Raw genomic sequence first — 17,248 nt, 5'->3', positions numbered from 1 at the left:
TGGACCACAGTTGACTGTGGTAACTGAGACCACCGAAAGGGAGATTGTGGGTGAGAGTGGGGGGCTATTACGAGGACCCTGGGAGAGCCTGAAGTACCAATGAGAGGCAGCCTGATAGTAGCTATAGTTGAGGATACATGGCTCCTACAAAGTTGTGCTGAAGCAAAGTGGGAGCAGAAAATATCCTCACCTCCAGAATCCTGCCTGTTTCCCAGTGATGGAGCCCAGCCTAAAGCTGATAGGCAAGAGAGCCAGTCTGTAAGAATTGGTCTCCTGGGGCCCAGAAGAGTGCAAAGAATGGTGGGGAATATATCTGGATTGTTAAAATGGAGACTAATCAGAATATCCATCTTGTAAAAGTATTTTATAATACTGTGGAAAGGAAGACTAAAATACACCCTAGACCAGCAGTTTTTGGTTTTAGGACACCCTTACAACAAAAGTTTTTGTTTATGTGGGTTTTATTAATTGATGTTTACTGTATTTGAAATTAAAAGATATAAAATATTTTCTTAATGTAGAAATAACAATCTATTACATATTAATATAAATAACATTTAAAAACTGAAATTGCATTTTTCAGAATTAAGCTAAAAATAGCTTAAAGTGAGAAGAGTGGCATGTTTTACATTTTTGTAGGTTTTTTAAATATCTAGCTAATAGAAGTCAATTAGGTTCTCATATCTGTTTCTGTATATAATCAGTTGTAATATGTTGTTTGCTAGAACTAAATGAAGAAAATCCAGCCTCAGATAGGTTGGAAAGGGGAGAAACTTTTAGACTCTGAGTAGATCTTAGAAACCCCAAGAGTTGTCAGATCCCACCTCTTATTAGTCTTCATTAATTTTCTTCTGAGCACACTTCGGTACTAGTCAGTTGTTATAGATAGGAGACATGATTTTGAACCACACTGTATCTATGTCTGTGACAACAAACTCTGCTGATCTGGCTTGTCAGTATTTGGTTAAGTGTAGTATAGTCATTGCCTTATCTGACTGTATAAACACATCCAGTTGTGACATACAGGCTCATTGAGCCATCTGGACAAGCTCTTTCCATGTTCAGTTTTCTCTTGGAAAACATAATGCTATTTTTTACATTCTTAATTTCATATTTGTTTATTTGATTACTATTTTGTTTGATGATCTTCACATAAAAAAGGTGACTACCAAAAATCATTAGGAAATTGTACTTTTTTTGTCACACTGGGAAATGTTGGCTTTAGAAGATCCAAAACATTCCAAAATAGAGTTCTTCCAAGGCCTGAATAGAACTATATTTTTTTAAAAATAGTGACTATTTTTATTATATTACCTCTTTTTATTATATTACTCCTTTTTCCTAGTGACTAGAGTTTCTTGATGATCTTTTCTTTTGTTTAACCCAGGACTTATTCAGGTCTTTGTTGTCACATTCATGTTGAGCATATAATTTAGAATTTAACAAGTTCATACATTAACATAAACATAAACCCAAAATAATAACATTCAAAAAAGTGTTGCAGATGTAAACTTGTTGTGTATGTGTTTATGTATTTGCCTCTTATGTTTTAATGAAGTTGTATGAATGTGGAGATATTTCCACATCTCAGCAATATTTGAGATTATCAGTATGAAGAGTTCTCTCCCATGTAGTACTTGTTATTGATGACATGCAGAAACTGTCAAAAAAATAAATCAGTTTTACATGGGATTAGTTTCTAATTAAGGCAAATTTACTATTTAAATGTAATAACTTTTTTTTTTCCCAATGAAGATTAATGAAATACTTTTCTTCTTCCCAAAGGAGCTACTGCTTTCTGGCATGCCAGAAATTGATGTGAGTGATTGGATAAGAAATACAGAATACACAAGTGGCTATGAAAGAGAGGATCCAGTTATTCAGGTAAAATCTCTCTAGAGCTCAGAATGAAGTTAAGTTTGCCATTTAATTTTATAAGCTTTTCGGCACTGTTGGATGAAAATCTACATTAATTAACAAAGTAAAAATTTTCCCTAAACTCTTCTCTTGGGAATATTGCATATGAAAGCTTTGTATGAAAGCATTTTTGATAAATGAGTTTTATAGAATAAAATATGCTTTATGAATATTACATATTTCTCAGGTATTAAGAAGTCTTCAATTACTCTGAAATGTGAGTTAAGTTTTTTTATTGTTGTTAGTGGTTCTGGGAAGTTGTGGAAGACATTACTCCAGAGGAGAGAGTTCTTCTCTTGCAGTTTGTTACTGGCAGGTAAGAAGTGTTTTTATGCTAATGTGGAAAGAATTTAATGTGTTGCAGTTTTGGTGGCCTAACCAACCAAAATGCATTATTCCTTTGAATTGTCAGTTTCTACTTCCCTTTCCATTTTTTTTAGGTATTAAACAAAGATTTATTTAGCTGTTAAGGATAAAATGTGGTAGTGCTCAGTAAATGTTTATTTAATGTATACAGTGTATAAAAAAATAAACTGTTCCAGTCAGGACAATCAGCATATATACTGTATTTTATAATTTGGTAATATTTTCATTCTGTCAGTAAGTCAGTGGTAGTGCCAAATTCTTAATATTTGTCTGTTGTTGGCCAACATACACACACATACACACGACACATATAATATCCACACTCAACAGTTTTTCTCCAGTTCTTGCCAATTTTTTTGAAGATTTTATTCCACAAGCCGGGGAGGGGCAGAGGGAGAGGAAAAGAATCCCAAGCATACTCTGTGTTGAGTGCAGAGCCTGACATGGGACTTGATCCCACAACCCTGACTGAGATCATGACCTGAGCAGAAACAAAGAGTCAGAAGCTTAACAAATAAGCCACCCAAGGATCCCTCTTAACAGATTTTAGTCTCAAGATTCATGGCCTAAAAAATAATTTGTGATAGCACAAATATCTTTGAAAAGTCTACTTTTGGACTGATTAAATATAGATACTGGAAAACTAGATGATTTTAACCTCCTTTAAGTTACATTAATGAAAGATGTTTAAAAAAAATCTGATTTTCATCCTTGGCATCTTAGAATTTTATTTGTGCCCTCCACTTTATGGAAATATAGTTCATTTGATCCATCATAAATGTACATGGTTCTTCTAGGAAAGTTGGAGCATACATAAAATTAGAACAAATAATGAACACCATTCCCTGCCAGCAATAACTACTGTAAACAATTTGGTGTATTTACTTCTCTATTTTTTCTGTCTATCTTAAAAACATAATTGTGGGTGTATATCTCTATAAAATATATATGTTCTTTAAAGTCCAGTATTTCCTTATTTCTAGTAATCTGTAACCATTATAGAAAATTTGGAGGGGCGCCTGGGTGGCTCAGTGGGTTAGTGGTGGCTCAGTCTGCCTTCGGCTCAGGTCATGATCCCAGTGTCCTAGGATTGAGCTCCGCATTGGGCTCTCTGCTTAGCAGGGAGCCTGCTTCCTCCTTTCTCTCTGCCTGCTTCACTACCTACTTGTGATCTCTGTCTGTCAAATAAATAAATAAAATCTTAAAAAAAAAAAAAAGAAAAAGAAAATTTGGAAAATGAAGAATATAGATAGAAGACAATGAAAATCCATTAGGTAATTCCACTATGCAGAGATAATACTTTAATATTTTGCTTTATTTTCTAAGTCCTTTAACTATATAATTAGAAAAATAGTTGGGGGGGGTCACACTGTAATCTAATTTTAAACAATAAATAAAACATGAATATTCATTCAGGGTACCTGACTAGCTTAGTTGGGAAAGCATGAGACTCTTGATCTTGGGGTTTTAAGTTTGAGCCCCATGTTGGGTATAGAGGTTACTTAAAAATAAAATCTTAAAAAAAGAGAGAACGTGAATATTCACAGATTATAGACTAAAGATATGAAAGAAAACCTTGTTTTAATGTTCTTTTGTAGTTTTTTGGCTTCTTAATGCCAAGAAGTACCCAGAGATTTGAGTAATTTAATGAAAAGAATTAAAAATTATATATTCTAGGTGGGAGGATTAGACAATTTCAATAAAAAGAATTACTTCTAATCTTAGTGTCTGAGATTCCAGAAAATTTCCCACATACATAAATTTTTACTTTTTTTTTGTTAGGTTTTATTTAACTAATCTCTACAACCAACCTGGGGATTAAACTTACAACCCCATAAGAGTCTCGTGCTTCTCCCAACTAAGCCAGCCAGGTGTCCCATAAATTTTTACTTTTTAAAAACATCGTTCCTCTTTTATAACTTCTGAATTTAGCAATATATTATTAAAATTTTTTTCCATTTATAGATCTAATTTGTTCATGGCTACCTATTCTTCAGTTTATGGACCTTAATTGGTATTGTCCTTCATTGCTAAATTTTCCTGTTTATAGTAATGCTGAACAAATAAGGAATTCTTACATTTATATACTTGTGGGCCAGTTTGATTATTTATATAGAAAAAATTCTTAGAAGAGAAATTTTTGGATATGAAAGTATATAAATTTTTATAACCTGATACAGTATGTATCAGGTTCTTTTACCCTTCAGAAAGTTACCAGTATTCCTATCAACAGGGAATGAGAGGACCTATTCCTTTTGTTCTATCAGTACAGGATATAATTTTTTTTTTTTAAGATTTTATTTATTTGAGAGAGAGCATGAGAAAGACTGAGACCATAAGCAGGGGGGAGGGGCAGAGGGAGAAGCCGACTCCCTGCTCAGCAGGGAGCCCGATTTGGACTCAGTCTCAGGACCTTAGGATCATGAGGTGAGCCAAAGGCAGATGCTAAACCGACTGAGGCACCCAGGCACCCTCATTTCTATTTTTACATAATTTTTTATTTATATAATTCTTATGTGAATTGACTTTCTTAATTATGCATTCTATTGTCATTTTTTTTTTATTTTTAAAGATTTATTTATTTGAGAGAAAGAGAGCTTGGTGGGGAGTATTGGGGGGTGGAGAGGGAAAGGGAGAAGGAGAGAATCCCAAGCAGACTCCCCGCTGAGCACGGAGCCAGACACAGGGTTTGATCTCATCACTTTGCAATCATGACCTGAGCTGAAATCAAGAATCAGATGCTTAACCGACTGAGCCACATAGTTGCCCCGTCATCATTTTAAAAAATTCAGTTCTACATGTTCTTTATGTGGGACATTAACCTTACAAATAACTTTCCCCAGGTTATCGTTTGCCTTTTAACTTCATTAAATTAAATATACAGATTCCCATGTAATTTAAATTATAAATTTACTTTATAAAATTTATAAAATAGAAGTATTAATTTTGTAAGTTGATCATTGTACTTTTCTTTGTTGTTTTTATAACTCCTTCCCTACTCCCAAGATTTTATATATATGTTTATCTGCATTTTTTTCTGTAACTTTTTATAGTTCCTATTTTTACTTTCCAATTTTTAAGCCATCTGGATTTTATTTTAGTTTATGTATTGACGTAGAGCTCTTACTGTTTTCTAAATGATTTATATCTAAACACCATTTAATGGATTATTATGTCCGCACCACCATGATTTGGTTGGTACGAGTCTTTAAAGCGCAGATAATAATTACAGTTACTCAAGTTCTTTGGGACTAAAAATGTCTGTTAAGTTGCTGCTCTTGTAGAATGAAAAACTCTTGTATTAATAATACAGAGTGCCTCTCCCAGGTCAGACGTATAGTCATGGTTAGCAGTACTGAAAAGAATTGCACTGTTTATTATTTAACTGGTCATGAAGTGTAGCTTATGAGTCCATTTAAACTGAGGTGAGGGATGTGAGTAAAAAATAGAAGCCAAGGAAGCTGAGGGGAACAATACAGAGCTAAGCTTCACCATCATGCTGAAGAAGTCACCTTTCAACATTTAGTCTACAGAGTCCTTGTTTTGAATTCAGACTGAGTAATTTTTCAGTTTTTTTAAACCTTAACTTTTATTTAATTAGACTTAAGTGTAGGTATAGAGCGTTTACCATTCTAAACTTAGCATGTATTTTTTTATTCAGTAGCACTTTCTGGAAAATTCTGATTACCTGTTTATATTAGATATTAAAGTATCTTTCTCTGTGTCCATAGTTTAGTTTAGTGCAACCTTCCTGAAAAGTCAAATGTGTTCTAATTATTAGAACCAAGAACCAATGCAAAAAGTAATTTTTGAATATTTTTATGGTATAACATTATTTTGGTGGTCTATAAGACTGTCTTAATTAAATGACTTACTCAAGAATAATGGGATTCAGACTTGATGATTTCTTTGTGTATAAAATAGAAGTGTGTCATTTTTATTGACTGTAATTTTACATTGTATGATCCAAGTGTCATAATATTCAGCCAAAGACCATTTCATTTATTTTTCACATACATGCTTAAGCCTGATGAGCCATGATCTTAGGATAATATTCACTGATTATTCAATTATGGGGCCCAGTCATATTTGTTTGTAGTTTAGAAGAAGAGGAATAAAATTTCAGAAATTGTTTGTGAATAGCAGTTTATAGTATAATTTTAGTTTTAGATCTTTAAATTGGAAAATCTTCTGATTTTTAAGCATATTTTTCAAAAATTTAGTTATATGAAAAACATTAGATTGATCATTCTGATGTTGAAATACTGTATATTAATTTGTCAAGTCTCATTTTCTTATTCTGATAAAGTGGTGTACTTTAAAATTCTACCTCTATAGGAAATTGAGAACAGCTTGGCTTTTTACCGCTTTTCATTTTTGGTTGTCCTTTTAATAGGCGTAGACTAATGTAGAATTTTATTTCCATTTACACACTTGTCCAGGTCTTCTTTAGCTATTCTATTGCTATTCTTCTAGTGTTTGTTAACAAGACTTTCAATATTCATTTGGATTTCTAAGGTAAGCTCAGGCATTTCATCAGTAAAGCATTTAATAGCAACCAAACAAGTTCCCAGCTATAAGACAACTGCTCTTTTTTAGAGTTTTATTTATATTGGATTTTGGACTGGATTTTTTTTCCCCAATGGATGTATACATACCATTTATGATTTTAAACAAAATTCTGGTGCATTTTGCCACAGTTTTTGTAGTGTATGTGGCAGAAAGTACAATAACATTTAACACTTTAACCATTTTTAAGTACAGTTCTGTGACATTAAGCACATTCACACACAACCATCACCACCATCCAGCTCCCAAAGTCTTCTGTCTTCTGCAGCTAAAACTGTACCAGTTAAATACTAACTCTTCATACTCCCTCCCTCTAGCCTTTGGAACCACCATTCTGTTATCTCTCTCTCTGAATTTCACTACTCTGGGTACTTCATATAAGTGGAACCGTGTATCATTTGTCATTTTGTGACTAGCTTATTTTACTCAGCATAGTGTCCTCAAGGTTCATCCACATTGTAGCATATGTCAGAATTTCCTTCCTTTTTAAGGCTAAATAAGAATCCACTAGAGTTATATACCACCTTTTGCTTATTCTTTCATCCATGGGTGATCACTTGAGTTGCTTCCACCTTTTTTTGGCTTTTATGAGTAACACTGCTATGAACATGGGTGTACAGATAATCTCTTTCAGTCTCTGTTTTCAATTCTTTGGGCTATATACTGTAATTCTATGTTTGTTTTTTGAGAAACAGCCATACTGTTTTCCACAGCTGATACAAATTTTACATTCCCACCAGCAATGCAGAAGTGTTCCAATTTCTGCATATCCTTTCCAATACTTGTTATTTTCTTTTTTTAAATTTTTGTGTTTTTTCTTTAAAATGATCATCCTGGGGGTCCCTCGGTGGCTCAATCTATTTGGTTAAGCATCCAGCTCTTGATTTTGGCTCAGGTCATGATCATAGAGTTGTGAGATCGAACCCCATGTCAGACTCTGTGCTAAGCAGGGAGTCTGCTTGAGATTCTCTCTCCCTCTCCTTTTGTCTCTCCCTGCATACACACACTCTCTAAAATATATAAATAAATTAATCTTTACAAAAATTTAAAAAAAAAATAAAAAGGTCATCCAGGTCATCATGATGTGTATGAAATGATATCTGATTGTGGTTTTGATTTATAGTTCTCCAATACTAGTGATGTTGATTGAGCATCTTTCCTCTTCTTTTCTTTTTTTTTTTTTTTAAAGATTTGATTTATTTATTTGAGAAAGAGAGCATGAGAGGGGAGAAGGTCAGAGGGAGAAGCAGACTGGGAGCCCAGCTTGGGACTCGATCCTGGAACTCCGGGATCATGACTTGAGCAGAAGGCAGTGGCTTAACCACTTGAGCCACCCAGGTGCCTGATTGAACATCTTTTCATATGCTTGTAAGCCATTTGTGAATCTTCTTTGGAGAGATGTCTATTTGGGTCCTTTCCCTATTTTTATTTTATTTTATTTTATTTTTTTATTTTAAAGATTTTTATTTATTTATTTGGCAGGCAGAGAGGCAGGCAGAGAGAGAAGGAGGGGAAGCAGGCTCCCTGCTGAGCAGAGAGCCCGATGCGGGGCTCGATCTCAGGACCCTAGGATCATGACCTGAGCCGAAGGCAGAGGCTTTAACCCACTGAGCCACCCAGGCGCCCACCCCTTCCCTATTTTTAAATTGGGTTTTTATTGTTGTTGAGTTGTAGGAGTTCTGTTTATTTTCTGGATATCAATTCCTTATCAGATTTATGACTTGAAAATAATTTTCTCCCATTCTATGGACTGCCTTTTCACTCTGTTGATGATGTTCTGTGGCGGATAAGTTTTTAATTTCGATGAAGTTCAATTTATCTATTTTTCTTTTATTGCCTATACTTTTGGTGTCATATCTAAGAAATCATTGCCAAATTCAGTGTCATGAAGCTCTTCCCCTCTATTTTCTTCTAAGAATTTTGTGGTTATAGTTCATGCTTTGATCTTTGATTTATTTTGAGTTAATTTTTGTTTATGGTATTAGGTGAGAATTCAATTCCATTTTTTGGTAGTGTGGATATCCAGTTTTTCCAACACAATTGTTAAAAAGATTGTCCTTTCCCCATTGAGTGTTAGGATTCTGGTTGAAAATGATTTGGCCATATATGCAAGAGTTTATTTGGGATAATCTATTCTATTTCTATATGTCTGTCTTTATGCTTTATGCTATTGCTACATTTTTCTGATAACCATAGCTTTGTAATTTAAGTTTTGAAATCAGAAACTGTGAAACCTCCAACTTTATTCTTCTTTGTCAAGATGGTTTTGGCTAAAGTTTAACTTTTTTTTTTTTAATGAACTGAATTATGCTTTGTACTAAGAATCCCATGTTAGAGAACATTTCTAATACTGGTCAGACTTCTGCATTTGAGTATACCTTTAGTACCTATACATTAATTTTTTTTGTTTTGTTTTGTTATCATTCTTACTTATCTAGAAGGTACAATAGCATCTCAATATAAAACAAAATGTTGGGATGCCTGGGTGGCTTATTCGGTTAAGTGGCTATCTTGGGCTCAGGTCATGATCCCAGGGTCTTGGGATGGAGTCCCTCATTGGGCTCCTTGCTTGGTGGGGAGACTGCATCTCCCTCTGCTTACTCTGCCTGCTGCTCCCCCTGCTTATGCTCTCTTTCTCTTTTCTCTCTCTCTCTGACAAATAAACAAATAAAATCTTAAAAAAAAATGTTCTACAGGATTACTTTGTTTAATCATGATACATACAAAAGCTAATTTGAAATAATGTCTTTCAAATGTGAACAATAGAATTTAGGAAGTTGTGATTGTATTCTCTGTAGCCATGTACCCAAGATTAAATTTTCTAGTACTGTATGCATTTTGTTAGGGTTTTCAAATTTGAATGTGATCTTTTTATGTTTATGTTAGGTGACATTAAAAAAGAAATACATCTGATATTGTGACTCTTTGGAACAGAAATGTAAAGAATATTCTAGTTTTCCCACAGTGAAAAACAAAACAAAAATCCTTTGACCTGTTGGGGAGGAAAAATTTTTCTTAACCTTTTAAAGTTATTCTGCTTGGTCTAAGAAGTAAATTGACATGGACAGATTAACAGGAAGAAAACAAATTTAATTCATATATTTTAGAGCTCATAGAAATACGAATCTCAGAGAAGTGACCAAAGTAAGCAAGCAGGATTTACACCTTTTAGACAAAGAAACAATATATTTTTGAGGGATTGAAAAGACAAAGCAGTTGTGCTTGGAGTAGTAAATTGGTGAAGAAGTAATGAGGTTTGTTTCTATAGCCTTCTCAGCCCTGAATTGCCTATCTCTGGTCATAGGATGTTTCTTTACCTTCTGGTACAGGGAGAGTACCTTTCATATGGGAGATTTATTTCCTGCTTTCAGCCAGACAGAGGAAAGTTTAAGTGTCCTTTTTGCACTGGTTGTTTTTAAGTAACTTTAATTTGAAATAATCAGTATGCCTAAGTGGAATATTTGGGGATGGCCTGCCCTGAACACCATCAGATCCTAGATATTGTTCACATATAGGGAAATTGTTTGGATTACATCCAAGAGCCTCTCTGTTGCTTGAATTAATCAAGCAAACATCCGTGTATTCGGCAAGTATCTAATGAATGTCTGTTAGATGCCAGTCATTTTGCTAACCCCAAAGGTATAAATACAAATGTGACACATTTAAGTCCTCAAATTAGTCCCAGTTGAGTAGGGGGAGACACATATGAGAAAATAATTGTACATGCAGTATGCTATGTGTAATAATAGAGGTATGTGCAATGGCCAATTGAAAGCATGGTATGGCTTACAGAAATGTGGACAGAGGTTCTCCATGGAAGCTTGCTAACTGGCCACAAAGCATCTTTTAATAATGAGCTGGAGTTTTTCAGAACCAAAAATGTTACCTTGTCAGTGCCCTAGAGTTGAATATATTCTAACTCTATAACTTATAATTTGAAATGTATGTATCACAAAGATTTTCGTTTCCTGATTACAACTTATTATGATATGAACTTTTAGTTCCAGGGTCCCACATGGTGGATTTGCTAATATCATGGGTGGAAGTGGATTGCAAAACTTTACAATTGCTGCTGTGCCATATACTCCAAATCTCCTACCAACTTCAAGCACATGGTATGTTAAAATGTTTATTTAAATGCATTGTGAATTGTCTTGATTAATTTTCAATAATTAAAGGTCTGACTACTGTACTGTTGCATTGAGAGGAAAACCTCAACAGTAATCTGTTTTCAGCATTTTGGAATCACTGATAAATAAGTAACAGCATAATCCCTTGCCTTTCCCTTTTTTTGGTAGGGAAAATATTTGAGGAAACTACCTACCTATAATTTAATTAAATGTAGTTCAAGTATCACTGAAGTTTCACTGTCATAAGTATCACTGAGTTACACCATCACTTCAAACTAAATTCCCTTATTGCTTATTTATTTTAGGCTGAAAGGAACTTATTTTCTTCCACTACATTTGCATACTAAAGGAAACTGCAATGCAGCAGTTTTTTTTTTTTTTCTTTTTAAATACTACTTCAGGGTTTTCCAATTTGAATGTAAATTTGAGAGGGTGATTTTATGTTAATTTTGAGTAGTGTTTTCACTGCTAGACAAAACAATCAGAAATTTCATAGATTTCCTGTTTCATGATGGTATATTTTTCTTTTTTAGCATCAACATGCTCAAGTTACCTGAATACCCAAGTAAAGAAATACTCAAGGACAGACTTCTTGTGGCATTACATTGTGGCAGTTATGGTTACACAATGGCGTAAAGAAGTCTGGAAAATTCATCTGATTACTGATGCGCAATTCAGAGTGGCAGAAATAATTTAGGAAACTGTCAACAGAAAAGGAGCCTAAATGCAGCCCACAGGCAGGGCTGATGTTTAAAATTCATAAAGGATCACGCTTTCTACCCTCCCTTCCCGCTTCCCTTTTATGTTTGCTGTTTGTGATACAATTAGAAACTATAAAATCACAGTAGTCTTCAATTTAAAAAATGCTAATTGAAAGTAGTAGAAATTGTCCTTTTTCATATTTCTTTTACTCTAACTGAGGATTGTGTTAAGGCGAAACCTTATTCTACATTCCACCTCTACCATTTAACTGTCTTGTTGAAAGGGTGTTTTCTCTTTATTTTCCTATAAAATTGTATTAGGACACCCAACCTGGTATGTTCTGTTGCATGTAAAGTGCTGTTTATATTTTGGAAAACTGTTGTATAGAGTGAATTAATTTAGGTTGTGTATAAAGCCACAAATATGTATTTTCCCATATTGAATCTATATTGCAATGATGTTTTTTAGCTTTTTAATATTTTAATATATAGTGTAAAATTTAGAGTGATGTGACTAACAGCTGATGAAATGGCATTTAATTTATATATTAAAGCTTATATTGTATGAATTATTTCTAGTATCTTTCAGTGGTCAGTTTCCCATATATATATTGTGGTCTCAAAGTCTTATGTCCTATTTTAATTTATATTTTAGGTAAAATTAAATGTAATATTTTAACACATTCTTTTTATTGCTTTTGTTTTATCTGTGAGTTCTGATAACATATTTGAAGAAGTAGTCCAATGTGCACAATACAATTTAAATATGTAAGTTTTTATTCTTGTTTTTTTTTCATGATTAAAATGTTGAGATAAATGACGTGCCTAACACAGAGCTTTGGGTTTTTAAATTTTAGAGTGATTTAATCCAGTTTTCTTTTGAAAGGATCCACCTCAGTTGTTACAGCATACCTTTTAAGGGGAAGTAGGAACACTCACATATTTAGAAGTGCTAGCAGAGGAACTTGTAATGTCTAGAACTTTGCCTTTGGAAACTAAAAGGATACTATCCGGTGGCATCAATGTTGGTAAAATGATTCATGCAGATTTTTTTCCTGAGTAGATGGTCATATTTTCAATATATATTAAAAACTTTGTTACATTATAAAGCTTCTTTAATATATGTCTTGATCTTCTTTTGTTTTTGCAGGTATATATATATATTTATATATTATATATTTACATATATAGAATATGTATATTATTTATATTTATATATTACATATAAAAAGAATTTCTGAGCAAATTAATATTAAAACTAGGAATTCTTTAAAAAGACAGCTTTAAAATGAAGACTAAATGCATATTTACAATAAATGAAGCTAAAAATTTTTAAAATTTGATTTTCAAAATTCATTTGTATGAGGTTGTTGCCTTCTGAGTTTTCAAAAAGGCAACTGACCTCTTTAATATTACATTGCTTATGATTTTAATGTTTAACAAACATTTGTTTCTTTATATAGTCATTCAGTGCATTGGGCTTTGTCAGATTAGTCCTTCTGCAAGTATTTATGTAGGAGAGATAATAAAATATTAAAAATTTCATGGTATTTTACCCCTGAATTTGAGTATTTTTTGTACAGATTTAACAACTTCAGGGTTTATTTTTTTATGTTGTCTTTATCTCTTAACCATAAGAATGTAGTTAATATAAAGTATTTTATATGGATTAAAAATACTATTTAAGTGAGAGGCAGAAAGTCTTTTTAGTATACCTTATTCCCACAATTTCTTCTGTAAGTACATGGATATGTTGAATGCAAAGTAGCATAGAAAAATGACTAGAGATTTTTATCCCCTTTGGGTAAATGATTACTCTCATAGGAAAATGACTCTGACCTTAAAACACATGGTGATTCCATGTAATGGAGAAAACAGAGGAACCAGCACTCTAAAGGAATAAAAATATAGGGCAAAGGACCATAGTGAAGGAAACGGATTAATAAAAACATCTCAGCAAGAGTAGATTAAATTGTTCACATAGTTTGAGGGAATAGTGATGACATAGTTCATAAAAATCTTCTAGTCTGTCCAGAAATTAAATGTAATGTAAGGAAATCCCAGCTTTAAAACAGTATGCTAAATGCAGCCTAGAGGCATGCCCCTCTTTGTGGGTTGGATATGGGGCCAGAAATGAAAGCTTTAAAGTGAAGGTCACAATTTGGAGGCCCAGTAGATGATTTCTACTCACAGTTTTCTTTGTCATGCCAATTCTAAAATTCTAAAATGAGTTGTCAACATTTAAAAAATCTGAAGGTTTCATGCAGAAGTCTAGATTTTAGGCTTTTGAGAGTGCAGGACACTAACAATATTGGGCATTGATTCCTAGAAGGCATAGTTGGCCGCCATTAAGGAGAACCCAGTTCTTCCATTGACTGAATATTCATACTCTTCAGTCTACCATCTTTTTACCCCATACTGCCTCCCTCATTTGTGTTACCTTCTTGGCCATTGACAGCATTGGAATTTGCTTTAAAGAATCTATGTTGATCAGAACATAGATTTATAGTATAACATGGAATATACTCCCCTGGAGTATAAATTGGTACAAATTCTTTGGAAGGCAATTTGGTAATGTCAGATTTTTTTTAAATGTACACATAGTCCTTGACTCAACAATTCAAAGAATTTATCTCATGGATAATCTTGTTCATGTCATAAAGATATTTGTACAAGAATGTTCCCTGAAGCCTTGTTACAGAGAGAAACTGGAAATAATTTAAATGCCTATCCGTAAGGGGTTACTAATAAATTAGAGCCATCAGTAGAATATTAAAGAGTATTTGCAAAGAATAAAATGGATTTATACATACTGATACGTAAATGTCTCTAAAGTATGTTAAGTGAAATAAGGTATATAGAAGAGTGATTAGTGTATAAATAAATATAACATATGTGGGGCAGTTTCACACAAGAATGATTTCTGGGCCATGGGTTACTGCTATATGTGGGAAAGCATTATAAGATGGGATAAAAACTTTCTCATTAAAATAATCTTTTTTTCCTAGTTGTCTAAAACACAAGCCTGAGTTATTTTCTATGTGATATTTGTAAAAAGAAACACTGGTCTCTTTAATCAAGGGAAGTAAGCATTAATAATGTGTTTTTATTTGATCTATAAAAATGCCATAACAGTAGCAATAAGCAATATTTTCATAACCACAAAACTTGTTATTTTATAATGTGGTTAACTTAAAGTAAGTCCCTTTAAGTCAGATCCCAGCAGCAGCGGCAGTGGCCATCCTCTCTCCTGACTCTCTTTTGTTACCTCCCTTTTGCTTACGGAAAATGGTCTCTGATATGGTAGTCTCTGATGGCATCATTGAGGTGTTCAGTGACTTGAGGGTATGTGCATAAATCCTCAACACCAGAGGAGGTGAGAAGTACAAGAAGGTGGTACTCCTTTGCCTAAGCCAGGGCAAGAAGAACATCTTAATACTTGGAGGAGGGCAAGGAGATCTTGGTAGGGCATGTGGGCCAGACTATAGACCACCCCTCTGCCACCTTTGTCAAGATGCTACCAGACAAGAACTGCTGGTATGCCTCTATGACACAACCTGTGAGAACAAGAAGAGCAAGAAGGAGGACCTAATGTTTATTTTCTGGGCACCTAAGTCTGTACCCCTAAGAGCAAAATGATCTATGCCAGCTCGAAGGATGCCATCATGAGGAAGCTGATGGAGATCAAGCATGAATTACAAGCAAACTGCTATGAGGATGTCATGGACTGATGTACCCTGGCAGAGAAGTTGGGGGGCAATGCCATTATTTCCCTGGAAGGCAAGCCTTTGTGAACCCCCTCCAGCCCCCTGCCTGGAGCATCTGGCAGCCTAAGACCTGCCCATGAGGGTTGCAGGCTAACCCCTTCCTGCCAAACCTGAAGGGCTGGAGAGATACCAGCAAGGGGAGGGCAGTCCCTTCACCCTAGTCGCCAAACAGCCTCCTTGCCCCCTGGACCTTCCTCTTTCATCCATCCCCGATGGTTCTAGCCTTCCCAAGCCACTTTTGATCTGATTCCTCTTGGGTTGAAGCAGACCAAGTACTCCTATCCAGGCACCCCAGTTTGGTGGGTGGTACTATATTTTTTATGACACCCCAATTCCCTACCTGTTCTTTTTCCCGTGCTGGTAACTTCTAACCTCAATAATGACTCTGTGCTTGTCTGTTTAGTTCTGTGTATAAATGGAATGTTGTGGAGATAACCCCTTCCTGCCCACTTGGTTCCCTTCCCCTTTATCTGGGTGGCAGCCACTCATGGAAGCAGGACCAATAAGGGACCTTCAATTTAAAAAAAAAATCTCTCACACACACACACACACACACACACACACACACACACACAATAAGTCTAAAGTCTTTTGCAAACATAGTTAAAGGAACGCTTTTTTTTCCCATGATGCTCTATTTCCACATTGCCTGATAATTAGCACTATTTATAGCTCTTTAAAATTCTACCAGTTATATATTTATTTGAATTTACACTTTTTCTCTGATTTTCCTTTTTAAAAAAATTTTTTTTAAAGATTGTGTTTATTTGAGAGCATGAGAGAAAGAGAGGGGGGTGAAAGGCGGAGGGAGAAGGAGACTCCCTGCTGAGCAAGGAGCCTGACATGGGACTCATGACCCGAGCCGAAGGCAGACGCTTAACCAACTGAGACATCCTTGTGTTTTTTTTTGTTTGTTTTTGTTTTTTTGTTTTTTTTTAAATAGCGGTTATTTGATAGGGGAAAATCTGGAAAGCATGGATTCATGTGTTAACTGGAAAAAAGCCGTAAATTACAAGTCTACTACCCAAAAGTTTTATTAGCTTCTGGTCTTAATGCATGTTTTCCATAATCGAGTTCATAAAGAACATAGCATTTAGTATCTTTTTTATTTATTCAGCATTATTTTGTTTATTTCCCATGTCATTACAACTAACTTTTAAACATTTTTTTAAACTTTGACATAATATTCTTTTGTATGAATGTATCATAATCTATTTGACCATGTCTCTAAAGTTTTTAACATAGATTTCTAATATTTTTGCTTTTTAAGTACCAGATGGTCTCTTTCAACACTAGTTACAGTTTAAGGGTGGTAACATTTTCTGGGTTATTTGTTGAAATGTCCATCAATTGCTTCACGGTTGTGGAATTACTATTTGAAGGTTCAAGGAAGGGCTCTTGAAATTTATGGTAGGTAAGACTAGATAGCATTTTTCCAGCAGCACAATTAGAGCTGTGTGCCCTATCTGAGCATAAAAAAGATTAGAAAGAGAGATAGAAGGGTGTGACAAAGGTAAATCAATTTTAATCATTGTTTACTTGGGGACGCCTGGGTGGCTCAGTGGGTTAAAGCCTCTGCCTTCTGCTTAGGTCATGATCCCAGGATCCTGGGATTGAGCCCCACATTGGGCTCTCTGCTTAGCAGGGAGCCTGCTTCCTCCTCTCTCTCTCTCTGCCTGCCTCTCTGCCTACTTATGATCTCTGTCTGTCAAATAAATAAACAATTTTTAAAAAATTTTTAATAAATAATCTTTTAAAAAATAATTGTTTACTTGAGTCTTCTTTCTAAGAGCAGGGG

General features: G+C 34.4%; 1 protein-coding gene and 1 pseudogene across 8 annotated transcripts in view; both read left to right on the top strand.

The window, feature by feature from the left end:
* Positions 1-12,255, top strand: part of HACE1 (HECT domain and ankyrin repeat containing E3 ubiquitin protein ligase 1) — a 116,516-nt gene extending 104,261 nt beyond the window's left edge. For 7 of the 8 annotated variants that reach the window (XM_032858218.1, XM_032858216.1, XM_032858217.1 and 4 more), the window contains 4 exons: positions 1,786-1,884; positions 2,163-2,233; positions 10,854-10,967; positions 11,516-12,255. In XM_032858218.1, the coding sequence (XP_032714109.1) occupies positions 1,786-1,884; positions 2,163-2,233; positions 10,854-10,967; positions 11,516-11,618 (387 nt within the window). In that variant the 3' untranslated portion in view covers positions 11,619-12,255. Of the gene's footprint in view, positions 1-1,785; positions 1,885-2,162; positions 2,234-2,645; positions 2,651-3,498; positions 3,558-10,853; positions 10,968-11,515 lie in introns of those variants that run through there. The other variant, XR_004382750.1, reaches the window with a different exon arrangement.
* Positions 12,256-14,956: 2,701 nt separating this feature from the next.
* On the top strand, positions 14,957-15,972 carry LOC116868126 (annotated as a pseudogene).
* Positions 15,973-17,248: the final 1,276 nt, after the last annotated feature.

Source organism: Lontra canadensis, unplaced genomic scaffold (assembly GCF_010015895.1).
Source record: "Lontra canadensis isolate GAN:19392208 unplaced genomic scaffold, GSC_riverotter_1.0 scaffold14, whole genome shotgun sequence".
In the NCBI taxonomy this organism is placed as follows: Eukaryota; Metazoa; Chordata; class Mammalia; order Carnivora; family Mustelidae; genus Lontra; species Lontra canadensis.
This window is presented reverse-complemented; position numbering and strand designations above follow the sequence as displayed.